Genomic DNA, 24,119 nt, shown 5'->3' with positions numbered 1-24,119 from the left:
AACACCCAGTATCCTACACAAATTACATATCAATATTTCAATATATTTGTTATGTGAGAACTAAACCTACAATAGCTTCTCCCTACCTTTCTGAATCTAGGGGGATGTGCCTCCTTGGGCACATGACACTCCTTTTACTGTATAATTCCAGAGTGCCTGGGAGAAGGAGTCACTACAGTGATAATTCTATTCAGAACTACCCTACAAGATGTTAAAAGTATTGGGTATTTTTTCCAATATGCCTTTTTTTTCTCTCTTTTAAAACTTCCACCACTATTGCCTGTCTTATGTCAAATGGTAACATCAGATCTCTCTCCAAAAATCAGAAGTGGGTGTGGTCCATGTCTACTCTTACCTGTACTCTGAGTGTGTGGCAGGGACAGCTAGCTGGGAATGGTACAATGGAGCTGGACAGCAAAACTGGTGCAGAGTATTTAAAGACCTACGACACAAGGAAAAACACAAAGTCAAACCACCAAGTGTTTAGAAAGGGGCTTGGGAGGGAAAGGCAGGTGCTAACAGGTGTGTTGGAAACTCATGGTAAGGCTGGATGAAATTTGATGTACAGCTGTCAATTGTGAATCCCAGGAAATCCAGGGGAGTGTTTGAAATGCACACATCGAAGGGACGGGGATGAGCTGTCGCAACGAGGAGCCCGGGTTTGGTTGCAGGACTGAGATCAAATGCCAATTGAAGACTTTGGTTTTGCCTCGCAAAAAACCCAGAAACACGGGATATTCTGGGCTGGAAGGGACCCACAGGGATCATCATGTCCAGCTCTTCAGTGAAAGGCCCATACAGGGACCAAACCCAACACTGAGGGTTGGAATTCCCATGGAAATGAAGCTTCAGACTTCCTTACTCTGCACCAGTCAAGCTGTTCCTCTGTCAATGGAATTACAGACACAGTGCTCTGACATGAGGAGGGAGAATGCAATGGACATGGACACAAGCTTTCTTCAAGCCCAGCAATTACAAACATATTGCAATACACCACTGGAAAATGGGAAAGAATCCAAGTTTCACCCCCTTTTAAACAATATTCTGAACTGTGCAATACAAGTTTAATTGCTGTCATTTGTTCAAAGCGTGGAAAAAAATAAAAAGAAGCTTTACAACACAAAGATATTCTGCCCCCCAGATCGTTTAGGTTTGTATTGTTTAATGGAAAGCAAAGAAGAGTTGCAAAACAGGACAAGGTATTGCATCTGAAGGAAAGCTCAGAAAATCTTTAAGCAACACATAGCACACATCTCTGCATTTCTGGTGTTTGTGCCAGGAAACTTTAAACAAGGGTTTAGCACAGATAGGCCTCCATGATAAATCCACCTAATCAAATTTCTTAAGACACAGCATTCTTCTAGGAAATCATAAAAAAAGAATCAATATCTCCTTGCTGTTTGAGTGGGGACCTACGGAAGAAGTAGCCATTAAATTGAAAATCCTCATTTAACAACTTGTAAGCATCCAACCTGACTGTTAACAGAGGATGTGTGTATGTGCACAGAAATGCACTTTCCCCCCCCCTCATCTTTTGCTTGGTGTCTTGACAGACGCTCCAGAAGATTGATTTTGATTCTTCTGCATCCCTGAGGCTTAAAGTGAATCCTGTGAGGTCACTTTCTTATAAGATCAAACAGAGTGGTTAAGCAAAAAGAAGCCAGGCTTTGTTCAGGAAGGAGTCAGTTACTAATCCTTTGGAAAAAAAGACAAGGTCAGCCTGTTCTGATTTCTGTTGCCAACAGTGTGTCAGCAACTGCACGGCCAGGATGAGTTGGATTTTCTGTTTAAAGATAGCAACTGCTGGTAACTCCTGCAAAGTACTTGAGCTTTTGGAAATGGCAACACAATTCAGTCACGAGGCACCTTCCCATCACGGGACACACAACTGCTAATGGTGGCACCTTCAAACCAGTGGGAGAGATGAGCAAAACAACTCAAAAGAAAGATGGAGAATGTTACTGAAAGCATTGATGGACCATGAGAAAAGCAGCCAGAACACGCAAAAGCTGGATTTTCTGACAGGAAAAAAAACACACAAGTATCCACAGAAGCTGCTCCATAGAATCCACGGAGCCGAGGGAGAACACTGGGAATGGGCAGAGCACGAGTCTCACACTGGGCAGGGAAACTGTTCACACGGGCAAAGTCGCTGCTTTGTGGCTCCTCATTTTTCCAGTAGAAGCAAAAGTAGGAAATTAGTAGGAGAGTGTCCCAGATTCCCTTCCCACTACTCTTTTTTTCCATCCAAATCTCTCTCTTTCTTCAGAGAATAAACCAGTGAACGTATGAAAGAATCTCTCTGGATTCAGTTCTGCTCAACAAAGCTTTTTGAACAGAGCTCGCTCCCGGCTCTTCCAAAAAGAATCTGCCCACAAGGCTCCATAAATCTGTCCTACTCTGACTTTCCTGGGTTCCAAAAACCCTGAACAACAAAGAGGGAAGCTCTCCCTGTCGTCTCAGGCAAGATTCGTACTCACCTATTGCACAGGACTGGGATTAGGAGCTCAACTGCTCTGAGTTTCTGTTCGAAGGTGCAGCAGAAACGCAACAGTCCCGTCACCTTGACAGCAAATGAGAAGTGCCAGAGGTTTGTCAGGTGGCAAATACACTGCCCCTGGGAGTGCCAAGTGCCAGGGCAGGGGTGGAGGAGGTGGAACAGACGGCAAGGTGCAGCTGCAGGCTGGGATCAAGGTACCACGTGTCACTGCTGTGCCCCACCAAGAGCATCTCGGGTGCCAAAGGCGTGCGTTCAACACATCAGCCTGGATTTCAGATGGTTCTTAGGCTGTTCAAAGACAGGCTCTTTGTCCAACCAGTTAGAGAGGCAAACATGAGGGCTGGACCCTGCTCTGAATTTTAAAATTCAAGGGATATCTTGACTCAGTGTTTGGGTTCCTCTAAATCTCACTGACTGATGTCCTGTCAGCCTGAGAAACAACCAGGCCCAGACTTTACAGCCTCTGACTAATGCTAATTTCACCAAAGCATTTGGGTAAATCTGCTGGTGCAGTTTAAGACTCAAATGTGGCATTTTGTGCCTTCAATCACCTGCTAACGCAGTGCTTGCATTCATTTACAGCTCTGGAACCTGCTAGAAAAAGTTCAATATTCCAATGAGGTTTTGTTTGTTTGTTTTGGTTGCTTGGTTTTATTTTTTAATTCTTTTTAAAACTTTATAGCTAGATTTCGCAATCAGCCTTCTACACAAGTTTGCATTCAAACTAGAATTGATTTACTAATTTTTAACACCTAAAGACATCAGAAGAAATATATTTCAATATTTTGGGGGAGAATTAATCACTTCTGTTCACAGTCTCATAGATAATTCGTCCCTATTAAGTCCAGTTTCTGCATCTCTAGTGGATGTTCTTCAAAAGGAGATTTAAGATTATAAATAGAGCACAGGTACTTCAGCACCAACACAAGACAAATGACTGAAGAGATGAATGGTTCTTCTGGCAATATCAGTTTCTGAACCATTACTGCAGCATCCCAGTGCACATGGAAGGGACTTCCCACTTCCAGGCCAAGTTCCTTCCAGCTCTGCCCAGGTACTCACAGACAGGCAACCATTTGTCCATTCTTAAAGAAAGTTCTTGTGAGAACAGACTAGAACAGTAAAACCTGAACCAAATCTAACCCAAAACCTTGACATCACATCCCCCTCAGGATGCCAATGTAGCAGGAAAAATGCAGCTCCTAAGGAAGCTCCCAGACCCAGAGCAGGTGTGACTGTTCCTCTCACTTCTGCATGAATGCCATCATGTTTGTGTTAGAAACCACTCATTTTAACAACACTTCCCTATCCATCAGTGAACAGAAATGACCATTCCTTTTAATCTTTCATTTCTAGAGTCTTGCTCAGATGTACAAATAGAAGGAAATTCATTATTGGTCATCACATAAAGCCACAAATGTTTGTGGGTTTTTTTTTTTATTTCCTCTTACAATCCCCAACACGACTCCCAAACTCAGCAGGCAATTTTCTCAATATTGGTTTTTAAACAACCTGGGAGAAGAGAACACGAGGCTATTAACCTGGAATTGCTTTGGCTTTAACAGTGACCCTCTGCTTTCCCAATGTCCTCTCAGCTGGCACCTGCTCCTGGCAGGATGGTGCTGGGCCACCGGCCACAGAGAGCACCCCAGGGAAGTGTTGGGAGCCTGGAGGCAGCTTGTCCCCTTCCCTCTGGACAGCACACCCTGTTTAGCACAGAGAGGGGACCCACCCCTTGTTTAATTTGCTGCTGTTGAATTTTAAGCACGTGTAAACCTGTGAGGAGGTTGGCAGAATTCTTATGGAACTTTTTCCTGCACGATGATCAGCTCCCAAACAGAAGAGACTGAGACTGTTGTCTCACAGAGCCTCAGTGACACTGCTCCAGGAGCACAGCTGGAAGAAATGTTGTCTTTATAAAGTTTCTGCCGTGGCTGATGACAGGAGCCTGCTCAGCACGTTTGTTCATCTCCACTGCTGCCCTTCCCTACATCCACATGACCTCATACATTATTCCTCCTCTTTGTCTGGAATAACAATCTGTTCACCTCCATCTGCCAGGATTCTTCCCTTTCTTCTGGTACATTTTTCCATGAGGTGCATGTTCCAAGGAGTATATGGAAAAAGGAATACCAGCACAGCCTCAGGCCCCTGGATGCCTGTCCCTATCCTTTCCAAAATTAGCTGAGAAGTTCATCCCCTGCATAAGCCCATTCACTGCAATGTCACCTGAGGTAGCTAAGAATGGTTATTTGATTGGATTCATGCCTACAAGCTAATCAAAGGAATACTTCAATTTCTCAGTATTTTGTCCTCATGAAGAATAACATTATTTTACAAGTTGAAAGTTTCTTTCTCATGTCAATCCAGAGTTATGGCTACAGTTGAGATTAGAAAAAGTTATAGTTAAAAGCCAGTGAAGTCTATCTTGTTCTCATTTAATAAATCTAACCATTTCTTTAATGAGGAACAAAATTTGAATTATAATCAAACAGACCTCCAAAAAGGTGCTGAACAGTAAAACTCCTAATAATACAGACTCACATTGACTCCAGCTAAATGCTTGCTAATTAACATGGTCATTAACATGCTAGAAGGCCTTTCAGAATCAACACGCTGAGCCCACAGGACAACTTGCTTTTTGGAAGGGAGAGAAAACAGCTGAAGGTTCTGACTGGCAACTCCTGTGGTCTCCTCCCAGCCCAGCAGGGACTGGGGCTGCCTGTGGACACATCCACCACCAGGGGATTTAGCACAGGGCCCATTCACATTTGCAAGGACAAATTCCTACTGTTCTGACACCAAAGATCTTTCACTCCTCAGGCCTTCACCCCAAACACACAGGGCAGGATGATTTGGGCTTTTGAAGGAGCACTGAAAACCTTTCTCTTTTCTCCTGTTCAGTTCCTCCCCCTTCACGTCCCGCAGCCAAATATGGCAGAGAAAGGCCGTGGTGACACAGAGCAAACACCATGTTTTTTCACAGTGTTCTTATTAGTTACAGTAATTTCCCAACGTGCTTTTTTGAACAGCAACTGTATAAAATAAATGCCCTTCTTGCTTTTCTGGTTGCATATGCAAAACCCTTACAGTTCCTGTAACACACACTGTGGGAGACTCCAACTCCCACCTTTATTCCTCTCGCTTCCTTCACACGAGATGGCTCTTTGTACAAAGCTTCTTGGACATCAAATCACAGGAAGGCAATGAAACAACTCGGGGCAAGAAAACACCAACGTCATTCCCTTGCACTGCAGTCTGAGAGTCAAGACAACCACCCAGAGATCATAAAACAGCACAACCATGTGTTGCAGACCTGCTGTGGTGGCAGCTCCCTCCCTCCATTTCTGTCTCCCCTTCCATGCAATGGTTCTAATCTAGTTTAAAGCATTACAGAACACATTTTTTTCTAAATAGAAATGAAAGATATTTTCATTAGATACCAAGGATGCTCAATAAAACCCGCAGTCCTAAATGATCAGCACACGTAGGCTGGAGCACAGACCACTGAATTTTGCCCCAGAATACACAAAATTTGCTTGTCATCAAAATGATTAAATATCATCATTTGTACATGTTGCAGTATAAAGGCAAACTGAGAGTTCTTGTTTTGAATAATACTCCCCTTTGTGTAATCCCAACTCGAGTGCCCACAGCTGGATTTTTCAATAGAATCATTAGACACACTCTCACTGACCTCTCCTCCATCAAAAGGGCCTGAAAATAATTATCATCTCTTGGGAGAATGAAACCAGTGCAGTCACAGAATACTAACCAAGGAACAGCTGTTATTTTGTCCCGTCCTGGAACACAATGCTCATTAACATTAGAGATAATTATAAATAATTATTATGAAGTTTTTTTGGTTTCATGAGAACGCAGTAATAGCCTACACAAACAGGCAAGAGGGGATCCTTTTGCATCCTTGCACACTTTGTAGAGATCCTCATCCTGGCTTAGCTGTAACAAGGGTGAATTTAATTAAGACTGTTCATGTAGATGCTTATAATTAAAAACATTTCTTTCCCTTTTGATTAAGCTTATTACAAACCCCTCTCTGATGAAGGGTGATGTACAATAATTAACAGGACACAAGATGCACTTGAATCAGTTGTGCTCACTGGGCACTTTCAAAATCTGTAGAAAAATCCCACAGACAGTCCAAAAGCAGAAATTAAGAGCAAAGAGACATGAAGCTGCTTGTGATAGAAGGAAAAGATCTCTGAGATTAAATCAGAACCATCTTTTCTGTATTCCCCACGCCATTGAATTAGGTCCCAGAATTTCTCAAGGAACTACAACTCCCATTACAAACCAGAGCACATTTATAATCTCCCCCAGCAGCCCCAGAGTGACCCCAGAGCTGAGCAGTGTCAGCTGCACAGGTTGGGTTTGCAGCTGATGGAAGAGGAAAAGAAGTGAAGCACAAAGACTGAAGTGCCCAGAGCCAGCGTGAGGGATTTACAGCAAGGCAAACCCTGGTCCTTAAAACAAAGGTTCAGGGCCATATGTTCCATTCAGGGCAGCAGCTGAAAAACCCCTTTCACTGATCCCGCTGGGGTGACATTGTTGTTCAGCTTTTTTTAGAACGGCAACAGTCCAGCTTTTTACGTTTTAAGATGCAAAAAGAGATTTTTATCTTAAAAAAGAGACTCTTTGCAAAAGGCTTTACATATATATCACAAGAACATCGGCAGATATATTTAAGTTTTCATCTCAAAACACACTCGTGCATGGAAGAACTGGTGTATTTAACTGTTTAACATACATTTTCAGTGCTCAGCACACATTAGTTTTAGAGAACATGAAGATTTTCTACATATGTGTGTCCTTAAGAGTTAGTTTGTAAAAAACCTCCTCGCTTACATTTTCCTCTTTTCAATGATCAGCATCAACTCTCTTAAACAGGAGTTAAAATACAGAATATAGGAGAAGTCAGAGCCCACATCTTGTTTTCCACAGCAATGTGCTGAGGTAGGTGCAAGATACCACATGTGTAAGCAGTAAAAGAGGAAAATACTGCACAAGATGGTTCTATAAATAAAATTTCAACCTCCCTGTTAAAGAAAGCAACACCCAGGGATTAAATATCCCTTCACACCACATGATAAGCACTATATGAAATTCCATCCCCTGCTGAGTTACAGAATCCCCAAATCCCAGAACCCAAATTAAAATGGAGTCTCACACAAACAGAACTATTCTCCCAGGTGATAACACACAGCATTCTCTTTACAGCTGATCCATGTATGCCTGGAAGGCTGCAACCTGTTTGCCAAGTTTACTTTTCTTATTTCAACTTCCTATGGACAGTCCCACGTTCATTTTGATTTTAAAACATTTCAACTTAACCACTCATCCCTTCAGCACAGCACAAAAGGTTAAGAAAACTTGAGGGCAGGTTTCAATATTCTTTCTTTATTCTATTTGAGTTTTAGTTGAATGGCTGAATTTACCCAGCCTGTGTGTGGATGGTGCTGCTGAACACGGAGCAGATTCACTCAAATCAGGACCCTCAGACACACTATTAAAATAACTGCAAAAGCTACAGATGCCAATTGCAGCTACTTTAATTGAATTTAAGCAGATTTTTCACTGGGGTTCAGGAATGCAAACAGCAGGCACAGCCATTCCAAGCCCCTGGATTGGGAGGGAGCTGGGAGAGGACAAGTCCACGGCACGTTCCGCTTGGTTTGTTCCCATTTTTTGAGTGAACCACCTGTGTGGTTTCCATCTAAACCCCAGCACTGCCACCACAAACAGGACGTGGCTGAGCTCTGAGCTCTGTGCAAACGTGACAGCTCAGGCAGGAGCTGCTGCACAGCATCAAACCCAGGGAATATTTAACTCCTGCCAACTCAAATCCTTGAGAAACTGCTCAAATAAATAATAAGAAGCAATTAATGTACCTTTAGGTTTTGATCAAGCATATATAAAACAACAAAACCACAGCAGCATTTAGCCTCATCAATACTATATTGCTTAAAACTGCATTGCATATCCTACTATTAGTACTTCTGTATTTAAAGGACAGCTTACACTTTAATATGACAAAGCATTCAAACAAAATGGAAGAGAGACCCTTGACTCATCGTAGACAGAATTCCTGGCATCCTGCATTGCTTCTTGGATGCAAAGTGGAGGGTTTTCTCATTTTTTTTTCACTGCTAAACACAGTCTACTCACTTTATTACATTATATTTTTAAATACCCATATGCACAAACACAACCATCATCTAAACATTTCTAATATACAGATCGTTCATCTGCCAAAAAAGGTAACACCCTAAAAATGGTTCGTGGAAAGAAACCTACCAAACAATAAACTGATCACTACTCCCACTTCTGGAATCCTCAACACAGATATCAGAGACGTGACGACAGATGAAGAAGGAAAAGGTACTCACAAATAACACCTTCTGCAAGCCATCCTTGGATGGGGGGTGGATTTGGGATTTATATTTTCTTTCACGCAACCTGAGGTAGAAAAGCTCTTTCTTAAGGGGAAAAAAAAAAAGAATCACATTGACAGCTTTTGCAGGTTCATTGAGGATCAGCCACGGCGGAACATCACGGAGAAGTAACTGGTGATGTAACCAGCATCAAACACTGCATCAGATAAACCCAAAGGCTCTACGGGGTTATATTTTGCAAAGCCAAAAGGTTTTTCCCAGAGAGGAGGTTTAGCAAGCACAAACCAGCCACGCTGTCCTCACATTCCTGGTGGGCTCGCTTTCTGCTTCCCGAAAAAGTCCCAAAGCTGTATTTATCATTCAACTTCATCACCGAGAAAAAACAATATGCTTTCTCATTTGATATTTAGCCTGAAATATCAAAGCACCAAATGTTGCATTTTCGAATGCACCATCTCTGCCTGCTCACTGTAGTACAGTCCAAACCAAGAAAAGGCCATTGGTCCTTTTATCTCCATGGAAACAGCAGCATCTGTGAAGACGAACGTATTCCCTCTTCCCTGCAAAGTCAATTTATAGTCACATACTATGACATAAACTGATAAGACAGCAAAGCTAATCAGCAACTAGGAGAAGCAGGGACCCAAGCACGAGATTAGGCTCCTGCTTGTGTACACAGCATTTCTCATGTGAAAATTGCAAAATTAATAACCAGACCAAGCTGTTCCTGTGAGCTGATCCAGGCTGGGGATTTGTGAACTTCCCAGTTTAGCTAACAAAGAGAGTGGCTGAATATTTTATGGAATTAGGTTTTAGTTTAAATCTCCAGTTACATCCTATTAAATGGGGAGAGATTTGAACAAAATTGCTCTTTGCAAAAAATTTACTGAAGAACAATTACTTAAATATTACATTTTCCCTGCAAAAGAGCTGTCATCTTGAATAGCAACAGCAGAGTGAGGAGTTTCACAACTCCACAAGCTACTGCCTCCCCATTTCCCCCCTTTTTAGCACCATCAGTGGTGCAAATGCTTCAGCATCATCCTGCTTGTGCACTGACAGCCCCAGTCTCCTGGGAAATGGCCATACAGACACGCCAGATGAGTCACCTAAAAATGCTTTGATTTTATCCCTGTCCACAGCACTCCTTTGTAAAAAAGACAACAAACAAAAAATCGAGAAAAACAAACAAACCAACCCCACACAGTACAAGAATGTCCTGTTTTCCTCCCCTTCCCTGCATCCTGCCCCGCTCCGATGCTCCGCGCTCCGGCCGTTCCCCAGCCAGCCAAGCTTCCTCCCTTCCTTCATGAATCAATATAATGACCATCTGCTCACATTATTAAGTTAAATATATACCAGAACACACTGATGAGGGCAGCTCATTTGCCATGGTCAAGTGATCAGTTCAGAGCTGTTCCATGCCCAGTTGTAACATTTCCAGGCTGGGGGAGAGCAGGTGGGCAGCCACGTGCTCCTCACACACAGCACCTCTGCAGCTCCCCAGGCAAAGGGAAGCAGGAACTGCCAAAGATGCTGCAAAACAACAACAAAAAATGGGTGAGGAAGGAGATCTGATGATGGTCTTTGGTCCAAACTGATTTGCAAATGAACTAGGGTGACCTAATTGTGGCCTTCCAGGACCTGAAGGTTGCCCAGAGAAGCTGTGGCTGCCCCATCCCTGAAGTGTCCAAGGCCAGGTTGGACGGGGCTTGGAGCAACCTGGGCTAGTGGAAGGTGTCCCTGCCCATGGCAGGGGGTGGGACTGGATGGGCTTTAAGGTCCCTTCCCACCCAAACCATTCCATCTAGCAGAGGTGCACTTTGGGTCACCCATTCAGCTTAACCATCCCCACAAAAGTAAAATTGATGAGAATTTGTAGAATTGTCACAGCAGCCACAGGCCCAGAGTCACATGTTCATCATCTCCTCTGCCATGTGTTGGTGCTGTGGCAGTGCAGTAGGAAACCACAACTTGGAGGGAGGCAAAGGCCCCACTATTCTCTGTCCCCCCCCATAACTGGCCTGCAGTGCTTGGATGTGGCATCGACAGGTACTGCAGCAGGATTCATTGAAGAAAACCACATCTAAATGCACACTTGATGTGGGGCTGCCCCACACAGCAGAGGAGCCCCACAGAATCTGGCCTGATGTGGCAATTCCCAAGTATCTTGGTTGATATAGGTCACAAAACCTTCACTGGGAGCTTGATGCTGTGACTCCAACTCACGTGGGCTCATGGCAGGGATCAGGCACCTGAGCAAAATGTCCCCATGCCACCATGAAGGCTGATTTGAAGCATCCACACCTTAAAACACAGATATGCAGCACTGTGAGGCATTGACATGATTACAGGGTATCTGTTAACTTTGTAAGTTGAATTATCTTTTCCCCAAATTACGATAATTCAGAGAAATACAGATTTAGACAAGTGGGTTTTCTATTGAACAGCCTAAAGGTATCTTGCCTTCCAGAGAAGCTTTATTGTGATGTAAATTCTGCCTCATTTTTAGCATATACCAAACACAGAGCACTGAAAAAGTACAATTTTCAAAGCTGCTTGTGTGTTCTGAACTTGCACATCACAGCCCAAACCCTTCCACAACCATCAATACATCACATAAATGATAAATTCTTACTAAGAAAATTACACCATTCCATAAAAAGTCCCATAAAACAGCTTTCCAACCCACTGCAAGGTCAAGTAGCTCAATCACCACTGGTGTATGAGGAAGAGAATATACAGGCTTGTCAGCTTGGTCCCATTCTTCTGGTTTTAATTCCATTTTCTGCAGGTGTCTGGCAGTGCAGGGCACAGGTTGAATGGACAGTGAGGAATGAGTTACACAGGTATTCAGGAAGGTGCTCTCTGGCTGATAATCAATCCAGATCCAGGAGGAGAGGATGACAGTCGTGGAGTTTTTACAGTGCATGGCATTGTTTCTGTGTTTGGTACAAGCTTTCAGTTTGGTTCTAGTTCTTGTTTTGATGTGTCCAGATAAAATAACTGAGAAAACAACGAGCTGGCTCTAAACTCATCTGAGTTCTCTCACTTTTAGTCAAGATAACAGACTAACTTGCATAATTTCTGTTAAACACTGGTTCAGCCAATGTAACTTTAATTCCCCATCTCCCTCAGCTCTCCCCTAAAACAAAAGGAGTTGGGCTGATGAGTAAGTGTGGGATGAAGTCTGCCCACGTTTGTATCTCAGCAGAATGAATTCAAATGTTTTACAATTGATTGAATACTACAAAGGGAAAAGTTAGTGACTGCACAGGCTATTTAGCCTTTGCTTTTAACTTAGAGAAAGGCTTTCCTTTACCAGACAAATGCAGTAAGTAGGGCAGAGCTGGGGGCACGGGGCTGAGTCCTCCCAGCACTACAAAGTCAGCCCAGCAAGACACTTGTACAGTGTGTGACTCGATGGCACCGTGTGAAAAGACCCAGATAGAAAATGCCCAAGTCATTATCCTGACAAATCTGCAACCTGAAAGTATTAAATACAAAGACTCTGATCCCACTGCAGCGCCTGGGAAGAACTCCCAAGGGCTTCAGCAGGGACAGGCTGTCACAATAAATGCCCAGTTGTACCAAGTCCTCCCAACATTAATAACCTGCCACATCAATGACCTGCACAGCCAGAGGACTGTCAGTCCCCGACATCCTCTCTTCTCTGCTCAGATTCCCATTCTGTGGATTACTGCAAGGAATAAACACATCACCTTGGTGATATCAAACACTCTGGTGTGGCAGAGCTGCTGTGGGATCAAACATTCTGCAGAATAATGATTTGGGCATTTTATGTCCGGGTCTTTTCACACGGTGACATCAAGTGTCTTGCTGAGTTGACTGTAGTGCTTGGGACACACACATGACACAAAGCTGCCCACCTTGCTGTTTATATCAGCAACTTGTCACCTGAGGGATCAGACACATTAGTTTTATAGGAAAAATATCCACTGCTGGCTAAAAACTCCCCCAATATTCACTCTCCCACCTGAGACTGAACTATGCCTAGTGAAGGTGTCCCTGCCCATGGCAGGGGCTTGGAACTGGATGATCTTTAAGGAACCTTCCAACCTAAACCATTCCATGACTCCATGTGTGAAAGCCTGTGCCTGTGGAGCCTCCATTCAGCTCCAGAGGGGCACTGCTGGGACTGGGATCCAACCCACATCTGAGGGTCCCATGGATGAGACAGGAACCCATGGGAACAGCCCCAGCAGCCAAACCCAGCCCTGGGCATGGAGGCTGAGGGACCACACCATGGATCAGTGATGGAGGAGAGGGGGAGAGTGAAGGACGGGTGGGTGTCAGCCCCCAGCCCCTTCCAGCACCCCACATCCAACACTCACCCAGGCACAGGGCTCTGGGAGGGGATCCTGGGCAGCCCCTCCTTGGCACAGCCCCCTCAGCCCCTGGGGGAGGCTGGGCCAGCACAGCAGTGGAGCTCTGTGGTGCTTATTTAACCAGGCACTTGTGCTTTTAACACCCCAAACGTGTTCTCAAAGTGACAGTGGGAAACCCCTCGGCTGCCACAGAGATGCTGTGCTTGGGACACAAAGGGAAGGACACAGCTCCATGTTCTCCTTCCTGCAGGCACATGTGCCCCTCCAGGAAACATCAACTGACTGATGCTGCAGTGCTAAAATATTAAAGCTCAAAGCAAAAATAAACAGTTGTAAAAGAACTGCCAAAACCGTCTTGGGTCAAGAGTATTTTCATTTTCAATCACATTCTAAAATCCTTTTCACAAATGTAGTAGCTCTGTTTGAAGCCTCTGAATAATTTTTCCTACTATTTATTTTAGCAAGATGCCCCAAAGCTTTCACTGGAAGATGCTTCTAATTTTCAGCTTGGTTGTTACTGATGAGTTGATGCACATTTGAATTCCCTTTGCAATACTAATTTTATCCCTGTATATTCTGAGCTTTATATAGATGCTGAATGCATTTATCTATTGTGTCTTACTTTCCATTTACCCTTAATATAATTAGAAGTAGTTATTAAATCTACTTCTTCACCAAAAGGAAGCCTCAGTTAAACATCATTTCAGTAGCTGCTGCATAAATTTTACTATATCTCATCATAAAAAACCCTCAAGTATTAAGCAATACTGGCAGCAGAGTAGAGTTGTGGAAAATCTGCATGTTATCACTCACAATAAATCTTTTTTCTACTTATACCCTGATTTTACTATTGAAATTATCTTTTGTTTTCCACTAAACAACTTATGGCCCAAGTAATAAACTGCTTCCTTTTAAGCTGTGCTTAAGAACTCTGCTAAAACAAGGCTCTAAATAACTATTTTTATGTCCTCCCACTATGCAAAACAATTGCTTTTAAAAGGAAGCCTTCAAAAATAAAATCTGTCCCACCCAAATTAAAATAATTTTGCAGCATTCAGTCAGCCCTAACAAAGACTTCAACTGAAAATGTTAAAATGCTTTGTATTAAATTGATCACCTTAACAAAATTCTCTTTCAAGACTTCATGTGACTGCAGACACATAATAAGCAGCTCTCAAGACCTTTATTCTCTGGGCCCTTTTTGGAATCTCTGGTTTGGGCCACTTTTATCCTGTTCCTTTGTCACCCAAGCTATTAAAGTTTCTTGCACTGCATTTGACTCTGGAAAAAGGCTCATGTCTTTGAAGTAACCCAAATTCTCAGTTAATAAATTGGTGCATTTTAAGTATTAAAACCTCAAGTTGTTTAGGCCCTCAGTACGCCCACAAGGGATTACAAACATTGTATCTGTCACTCCCTGCACTGTTTTTCCCTCCTTAGCTTTTCCAAGGATTTTGTTTGTTTGCTCATAAAGCAAAGCAGAAGTTTGTGAATGTGCTCAGCCCCTGATTTTCCCTGTGTGCAGACACACCTCTGGTCCATCTGCATTGCAGTTGTGGGGTTCCATCCCTCTGGCTGTGGATAACACAGTTCAGTGTCCCAGGCCAGGCTGGACGGGGCTTGGAGCACCCTGGGCTAGTGGAAGGTGTCCCTGCCCATGGCAGGGGGTGCCACTGGATGGGCTTTAAGGTCCTTTCCAACCCAAAGCACTCTGGGCTTCTCTGAAGTGTGGGAGAACTGGTGTCCCACGGAAGGAGGGGAGTCGGGAACGTTGTCCCCTCAGATCCGACCTTGGCAGAGCAGAAACACCCAAGGCACAGACCTTACCAAGGTGAGGAGGCTTAACTTGCTCATTCCATAAGCTCCAGTCTGGCACCTGGAATTCCAGCTCAAGGTGACACAGAAAAGTATCTGCTGAAGAGCAAGAGGAGGCACAGGAACTCCAAAATACTAATTAACCAGAAAAAAATCCAAAGAGGAGCAGTCAGCAGCCTCTGGGCTGCTTCTGCCCACTCCTAACAGACAGAACCATGCTTGAACTACAAAGCAGAAGATGTATTAAAAACTACAGAAGCTTAAAACACCTCGATGACGACCTGTGCCACTGAAATAACTCTGTGCCTACATGTTTTTCACCAGAACATTTCATTTTAGAAGTGGAATCTATAGAAATGCCATTACGGTGCTGTTTGCAACAGAACCAATCGATTTGAGAATTGGTTTCTAGGTTTTTATAAAACCCTGTGTTGGCACGAATTGGTGCTGAAGGGATTCAGACATGGGTGTGTTGGGCTCAAATCTGTGACCAGGATTGCTTTTCTACCCAAATTAGAGATGTATGTACTGTGAGCACAAGGTACAACTCTCCTGAGTCTTCAGATGAGATATCCTAAGTCAGCTAATTCAGGTGCCATCCCTATTTTAAATATGAATTATCCTCTTCTATCAGCTGAAGTGTTTTCAAATATGTACCATGAAACACAAATTCACCCCCAGGACCTCCCACTGCAGCACAGCCCTCCCAGTGATGCCCATTTCAGCCACTAAGTAGCACTGTGGTTTGGGTTCTTTAGCTGGTTTTGGTATCTAAACTGTAACACACCTTTGAACATCATTACCCATTTAATTACCAGGAGCTCCATGGGCTCTGACAGAAAAATCAAAACTTTAGAGTACTGATTTTTAACAGCCAGGGAATACCCCATGGTAAGTATTTATGTGACAAATTAGTGATGAAAAATTATCCTGCAAAATTAAACCACTAAAAGGCCATTAAGGAGCATTTTGTACCATCCTGCAGATTTGATTACTCCCAGTACACAGAATGTGAGGTTAATGTTGGGTTTACTCAGTTTTATATGCAAAATTATTTGAACAGCCCAGAACTACTCCAGAGCCTTTGGGCCACAGAACAGAACTCAGAGAGCACAGGAGCTGGCTGAGAATTTCAGTGCTGAAGAAATTCAGGGAAGACTTAGAATGGCTTGGTGACATTTTTTTAAATTCAGATTATATAATCCCACAATTTCAGCCACATGGCACTAGTTCTCTTCTGCTTCCCCATCCACCTTTTTGTGTTATGTATGTATTTTTGAAACACATGGCAGGAACTGCACCAACTCAGGGCTTAACTGATTTTTCAGCAGGAACAAATTCTCTTCTAAAAATCAGACTTAGACTCTACTTGATTGCTCATAATGGGAATTATTACCCCAACTGAGAATTTTCAGGGCGAGAAGCAACTTGGAGACACAACAGACATTCCCAGTCTTTCCGCAGCTGTGTGTCCCAGCTAAAATTATTGCTTTAAAACTGAAACAAAGCATTTCTTGGGCAATTTCTGTAGAACTGCCAACGTCAAGATTTTACTTGGAATTGAGTTTCTGATTTTGTCTTCTGTCTTCATCATTAAGAAAACATCAGAGCCTGCAAAATGCTGGAATAATTCTCTATAGCCATGGAAATACCCAGACCCTTCACTGGACTTAACTGTTCTAAACAGCTTACAACTACACTTACAATATATACAGTATATTACAAAATATACTTGTTTTGTCCAGTATATTTGATTCCCTGCCTATGGCAGGGGGTTGGAATGAGATGAGCTTTAAGGTCCAGACTAGTCAGTGCTTCTATGAATATGACAAGAATGAAGAACAAATATAGAAGAAAGTCTATAAAGTTGCAGGTTTGATCATGACTGAGCAACAAAACAGTGAGGAAAAATCCAGGACTGAACTATTTCAGACCCATAAAATCTAAGCAGAATGTAATTAATTCCTGTTATCTTCTGGTCTCGAAGTAAAGCCATATCTGCCCCCAGAAGATGTTTTACAAACATTAGGAAACTAATGGGCAGAGTAATCATTAATCATTTGAGAAGAGATAAGAGGGAGAAGTGCCTGTCTACAGCTCAGGATACCACAGATACTTCAGATGGTTTTATTCTTTAATATGTGTTTCTGATCTAACCCAGAATTACAAAGTCATTTACCAAACAATTAACTCATCCAGGGCATCTTCTCAGAAAAGCATTCAACTGGGATACAAATAAATAAAGTTCTGAAGTGTTTCCTACATCCTTTGTGCATATTAATCATGTATTTTATTCCTAGCTTTAAACTCTGACTGCAGCTGCTGTTCAATGGATCTTATATAATGCACTGACATTAACATTATTTATTTCCATTTTTCTACATAAAAAGAAGCTGGGGTTTCATTGTTATTTCTTAGCATTCTTTAACTGTGAAGGAATTTTCAATATATTGTCCATAACTGTTTTAATAAAAAAACAGCTTAAGTATTTTAATCGAGGTCATTTAATCATTTTGGCAACAGGACCCATGGCAGATTCCACAATAAGGGTCTCACTCAATTTTAGTAACAAGACCAGTTAGAATATTTGCCCCAGAATTACTAGCTAGATGTTCAGCAGATCAATTATATTAATTAAACAGGCAAGACTGAAGACAACTGAAGTCAATAAATATGTCAATATGTTAATACAGACACCAATGGCACGTCTCTCCCCAGGGTAAATATAAACAAACCCCTAGTTGGATATTCCATGGATGCACTGCTGGCTGGAGCAGAGTTATCACAGTCACAACAGCAAGCACAGAATTTAAATTCCCTACAAGCTTAGAGGAGAACCAGAGGAGCTGATAAGGAAATCCCAGCTGAGCTCCTGTGTCAGGGGGGTGGGATGAGCTCCTGGTGCTCTGGAGTGATCCAGGCCAGGCTCTGACACCTGGCTCCTGTGCCCCAAGGACACACTGTCCACGGCATGTCCAAGTCATGCATTGCATATTTTTGTTTTTAAATCATATTTTAAACTCAGAGGAAGGTCAGCAAAGGGATGTTTTTTAAACATTCAGCAGTTTTGAGAACGTGGAAGTGGCACCAGTTTGATGCCGTTTGCTGATGTCGGGTCAGGAACTCAGGAATTTCCAATAAGAACGTTTCAGTGAAATGATCACAGAATCCCAGGATGGTTTGGGTGGGAAGGGACCTTAAAGCTCATCCAGTGCCACCCCCTGCCATGGGCAGGGACACCTTCCACCAGCCCAGGTCCAGCCTGGCCTTGGACACTCCCAGGGCTGGGGCAGCCACAGCTGCTCTGGGCAATCATGGTCGGTGGTGAAGAAATGGAGGAAGAGAACAGTTCACAGCAAGCCTGTACTTGAAATTATAACTTCCAGAAGGAGAGCAGTGGGATATCCAGAGGGGATTTCTGGGGAGAAAAGCCCTGTCAATCCGTACACGGCTGGCACATGGAACCTGTGGGGTGGGCAATAAAACCTCTACAGCAACTGCACCTGAGAAGCACCCACAATATTGTCTTCCTGTGTTATCTGCAGAAAAAGTGAGGGGGGACAGACATTTCAGAAGCTTCACAGCTGAATCTGCAGGATTATGGCAAATTTAACACAGGAACTTTGTGATACTTGGAAGTTTAAAACAACCCACATGTACAGCCCAAAACACTCAAAAACACCAATATTCAACGTATGTTCCTGCTCCCTGTGTTCTCCTGCAGCCAGAGTGCCTTGAGATGAGTCAACATTACCACGAGAATCCAAACAACATGTGCCTCAGCACGTGCTGCTCAGGAGCTTCAAAACAAACCCACAGGCCTGGTTTGAAACATCAATCAAAACACCTTCCTCCAACAGGCAGCCCCACATCCCACAACACCCAACAAGCAAAGCATCCTCCTTTCCCTCCCCACTCAGCAATCGCTTTTCTGTTCCATATGCACCTGCACTTTGCACAGCAGAGAACTCATTCAGTGCTTCTAAAGGCAGTGGGGAGACAACAAAAGCCAATGCTTAATGCAGGAGCTCAAATCAAAAGGCCATCAGGTCCCAAAAGTTTCTTTCCACAAGCATTTCACTAGTACACACTAATATACTTTTTATTTATTTATTTAAATTCACTAACACCCTTTTGGCCCCAAATTGGGTCACATTACACGGAACTGTGGACAGTGGTAACTGCTTCAATATGCTGATTTTTTCCACTGTAACAGCACCCTGGAAGAGGATTCCTTTTGCCACCTTTCTCACTTTTCCACAGCTTTTATTCATTTTCATAATGCGAGTTATGATTTGGACAAAGCCACTAGCGCTGCCTGAAACGTGACTCATTTTTCAGCTTATAATAAGCTTAGTTCTAAAACAAACATATAGATTAGTGTGCTGGTTCTCTGGAGCTTCTAATATCGAATCGTTATGTAGGAAGACCTCCAAGATCAAGTCCAACCTTTCCTCAAGTACCCCCATGGCCACTAAACCATATCACAAAGTGCCACATGGACTCATTTTGAACATTCCAGGGATGGTGACTCCACCCCTTCCCTGGGCAGCCTGTCCAGTGCTTGACCACTCCTTCAGTGAAGAGATGTTTTCTAATATCCAACCTTAACTCCCACCGGTGCAACTCGGGGCCGTTTCCTCTTGTCCTGTCACTTGTTCCCTGGCAAAAGAGACCAACCCCCATCTGGCCACAACCTCCTTTCAGGGAGCTGTAGAGAGCAGTAAATCTCCTTTTCTCCAGATTAAACAATCCCAGAATCTGCTTGACTCGACAGGCAGAGTATTTAGTTTAATGAATTGAGAGTAAGCAAAAAATCAGGTCTCGGTCCTCTCAAGATCCTTCTGCAAAAGCCTGAACAAACCAAACCCTGGAGCGCACGGAGCACAGAGAACAACTGACTCCAGTTTGCACACAGAAGAGTCTTTGCTCACAAGGGCTACAGAATATGTACTTGTAGACACAAAAAAACCCTCGAGTGCCACTTGCCAGCTCTCTTTGCTGGCAGCAGCGCCGGGGCCTTGGCCGGGTTCCTCAATGCAGCAGCGGCATCGGGCCGGGCAAACAGCTGCTCGTGGCAGTGAACAGCAGCCCCAGCCAGCTCCTCCTCCTGGAGCCTTTGGAATCCAGCCACCTTCTGAGCACGGAGAGCAGCCACACTGGGGACTCATGACCTTGGGAATACATGGCAGTGAAGCTGGGCTCTGCTAGAAGAACCCTAAAAACCTCAATGCGTCAGGTTTTTTTAAGACCTAATCTATTGTACCTCTTTGTTATTCATAGCTCTCTTTGGTTATAGATATTAAAAGCAGGTATTTAAGCAAATTAAATGACCTTTCAGACCAACACAAACAAATCAGACATGTCCTGCTTAGCAAGTGTCAGTTGTTAAATCCACAGAAATGGCACAGCTTCAGCAGACTTCCACATTTCAACCTGAAATTTGATAGACTGAGCAGTTCAACCAAGGGCAACATCTTTGAAAGTTTGCAGGTACAGGGTCGAGCTGTGGAACATTTTGTTATTACTATTTTATATGCAAGAAATGGCTTGAAGCAATTTCAGAAATTCTGATACTACCACACAGAAGCAACCCTGGATGTTTATCCCATTGCAATTCTCCTCCACATACAGCAGCCACCAGCTTGTTTTTATCAGTACAAGTAACATAAGAGCAAGATGCTGCACTTCTTGTAGTTGCTGCTTAGCTAGACCAGATTAAAAAGAGTCATAAAATCACAGAATGGATTGAGTTGGAAGGGACATTAAAGATCACTTAGTTCAAACTCCCAGGGATGCCACCCACTAAATCAGCTTGCTTAAGGCCCCATCCAACACTTCCAGATACCAAAAGAATGTCCAAAACATTGTCTTTTTCTCCCTGTTTTATTTTCATGACAGGCAAAATGTCAGCCACGCTAAGCTACAGCAGTGAAGCCATATCTTCCCCTCTGTATTTCACTGTATTTCAAAGAAAAGTGCATTTACAGCACTAGTTTAACATTTCCAAAGCAAAGCTTTAGTCAGTCCCCAGGTAGGTGATGTGATGGAATCCTCTCCAGTGATTTTCACTTGCTGAGGATATTTCTGGCAGACATGTTAAAGGGAAGTGTTTATGCTGGTGTTTTAGCCTGGGGATTAAGGTGACTAGATGAATTCACACTTCCATGTGGCTCCCAGAGCAGTCTGGCAGAGAGGGAAGCAGCACTGCAATACAGTTTTCTTGGCACAGACACAACTACAGGAACCAGAGAGCAGGTTTCTCTTTAGTGCTGCCTGTGTTCACTGCAGCAAGAACAATAAACACCAACCCAAAACCCTGCAACCAACTGGTTCTTCAGTTTCCAAAGATACTGGGAGTTATGACTACACAGGCATAATTAATAGGGCATAATTAATAACACAATTAGACTATATTACTGTGATGTTTATTCAGCTCGTCATGAAATTCAAAACAAGAACACTTTCAAAGCATTTTTTAGATATAATATGCAATTCTACAGGAGTAGAACCCATAGAAATATTATAATGAATTCTAAACACACGCTTCTCAAAGAGAAGTTTGTCTAAAGCAATTAGTCTCTTTCCCGTGCAAATAGCTGAAAATGGAACAGCAGATTATGAAATAATTTATTGTCTATTTGTGCAATTGCAGAACACCCCTGAGAGGAACCACACCATGGGCACACACTGCAGGCTGAGGTTTTGAACAGCCTCGCACAAAATATCGGCACCCAACATTATTTAAGGAAAAAAAATCCACAGCAAAACAAAAACTCCCAAGGACTTTAAAAATTAAAAAACCCCAAGCCAACAGTCGTGAAAATACAACATTCTTCAACTTTGTTTCTGCTATCAGAATAGAGGTTACGACAGAACAGTGGCTCCTGAGGAGGTCCCAGGGGTGCTTCAGCACCAGCACACTTGGCAAGGTCTGTGTGGTCCCACAGACCAACACACACCATCACAGACACCAACACACAGACCAACACACACCGTCACACACACCAACACACACTGTCAGACACACCAACACACACTGCCACAGACACCAACACACAGACACCAACACACACCATCACACACACCAACACACACTGTCACAGACACCAACACACACTGTCACACAGACCAACACACACTGTCAGACACCAACACACACTGTCACACACACTGTCACACACACCAACACACACTGTCACACACACCAACACACAGACCAACACACACCATCACAGACACCAACACACAGACCAACACACACTGTCAGACACCAACACACACTGCCACAGACACCAACACACAGAACAACACACAAACCAACACACACTGTCAGACACCAACACACACTGTCACACACACCAACACACACCATCACAGACACCAACACACACTCACAGACACCAACACACACTGCCACAGACACCAACACACACTGCCACAGACACCAACACACAGACACCAAACACACAGACCAACACACACTGTCAGACACACCAACACACACTGTCAGACACCAACACACACTGCCACAGACACCAACAGAGAGGGGCACCAAAGGGAACTGGGTGTGTCCAGCCTGCAGGCAGGAGCAGCTTTCCAGTGCCTGGGGGAGATTCCTGAGGGTGAGGAAGCTCCTCACTGCAGTGAGACAACTGTCCAGCTGGGATAGGGAATTCATGCCTGACCAAAAGGCACCTTCTCCCTCTGAGGACAGCTCAGCACTTGGACAGAGCCCTGGAGCACTCATGGAATCTTCAGCCTCGGAGCTGTTCAAGATCTGACCGGACAGACCCTGAGCAAACCAATCCAGTTGCAGTGTTGATCCTACTCTGAGCACGAGGCTGGAGCAGATGATCTCCAAGGTCACTCATTGAACACTTCTGCAATTCAGTCATACCCTGATCCATCTCCAGTTTCCAAGAACATACAGTTCACTGAGTCCCCAACCACAGGAGCATCTTAAAAGTTAATAAGCCCAGGTAAAGTTTTCCTCCATGACTGTGCCTTTTAAATCTGGATCAGCTCTCTATCGACCACATTCTGTGCCACAACACTGCAAAGTATTTATCAATATTTCTATTTTCTTGACCAGTTTTTCATGGCAAGTTCAAATTTTCCTTCCTTACAGGAGTGAGATCATTGAAGGACTATTAATAAACATGATAAAAGGAATTTTACCAAGCAGATTATTGGGTTGCAACTTCCAGACATAATTGTCTTGGTGGGGTCTCAGTCCTCCTCTGGCCACACAGAACACCAGTGAGGACCAGGGCAAGATGCCACTGTCACTGGAAAAGGTACAGAACCAAAGGTGCAGTAGGTGAATCTGTTCTGTTTCCAGAATTGTGGAGGCTGTGGGATTTCAGCTGAATTCCAGAAAAACATGCCTATTAATCCCCCTCTAGTGCAGGGGGGTTTTGTTCTTTTAAAAATATATTCAAAGACTTTTCAAAGAATAGTTTTATTGCTGGGAAAAAAATGTTAATTGGCTTTCATTTAACTAAATAATAAACTAGGCATTTCCTGTGGCATTTGCTCCAGAAAAATACTAATTTTAGCCTAACTTAAAATGCAATCAAAAATTTAAATCTAGAACTAACTGCACATATGTCAGAACAGCACTAGTTTTCTGACAGTGCTAATATTATTCTGATGGATTATTCAGCTATTTCCTAGACATCTGACCCCTCAGCCTCACCAAAGAGCTACTTTATAATGATATTTCTTATTTATGCTCCATCTGATGCCCCCTAAAAACTAATAGGGAAAACAAAAAAATTGAATTGCTCATATTTAGGATTCTATTTCAGATAATAAAGTGGCACATTCCTCTGCCTCTGGATGGGCCCAGACTGAGAGCTGACACAGTTCAGTGTGGGAATGTTCAACTCCAAGAACTCTTAATGTCTTCAAGATAGTCTAAATTTGTCAGTGCTGAAGAAGATCACAAAGATACAGTGGATTGCTTATATAGGACAAAATCAGCACTTCCTGAGGCTGCTGAGAGAAATCCACGGGCAGAACAAGGCCAGCAGCTCC

At 43.4% G+C, this 24,119-nt stretch overlaps 1 protein-coding gene across 8 annotated transcripts in view; it reads right to left on the bottom strand.

The window, feature by feature from the left end:
- Nucleotides 1–24,119, bottom strand: part of IQSEC1 (IQ motif and Sec7 domain 1) — a 331,221-nt gene that overhangs the window by 172,894 nt on the left and 134,208 nt on the right. For 3 of the 8 annotated variants that reach the window (XM_027703149.1, XM_027703156.1, XM_027703159.1), the window contains exons 4-5: nt 8,908–8,997; nt 356–442 (exon numbers count right to left, since the gene is read on the bottom strand). The exons of 2 other annotated variants lie outside the window; for them this stretch is intronic. In XM_027703149.1, the coding sequence (XP_027558950.1) occupies nt 356–442; nt 8,908–8,997 (177 nt within the window). Of the gene's footprint in view, nt 1–355; nt 443–8,907; nt 8,998–24,119 lie in introns of those variants that run through there. 3 more of the 8 variants (XM_027703150.1, XM_027703152.1, XM_027703151.1) reach the window with 2 other exon arrangements.

Source organism: Neopelma chrysocephalum, unplaced genomic scaffold (genome assembly GCF_003984885.1).
Source record: "Neopelma chrysocephalum unplaced genomic scaffold, ASM398488v2 Primary Assembly neopelma1_209, whole genome shotgun sequence".
In the NCBI taxonomy this organism is placed as follows: Eukaryota; Metazoa; Chordata; class Aves; order Passeriformes; family Pipridae; genus Neopelma; species Neopelma chrysocephalum.
This window is presented reverse-complemented; position numbering and strand designations above follow the sequence as displayed.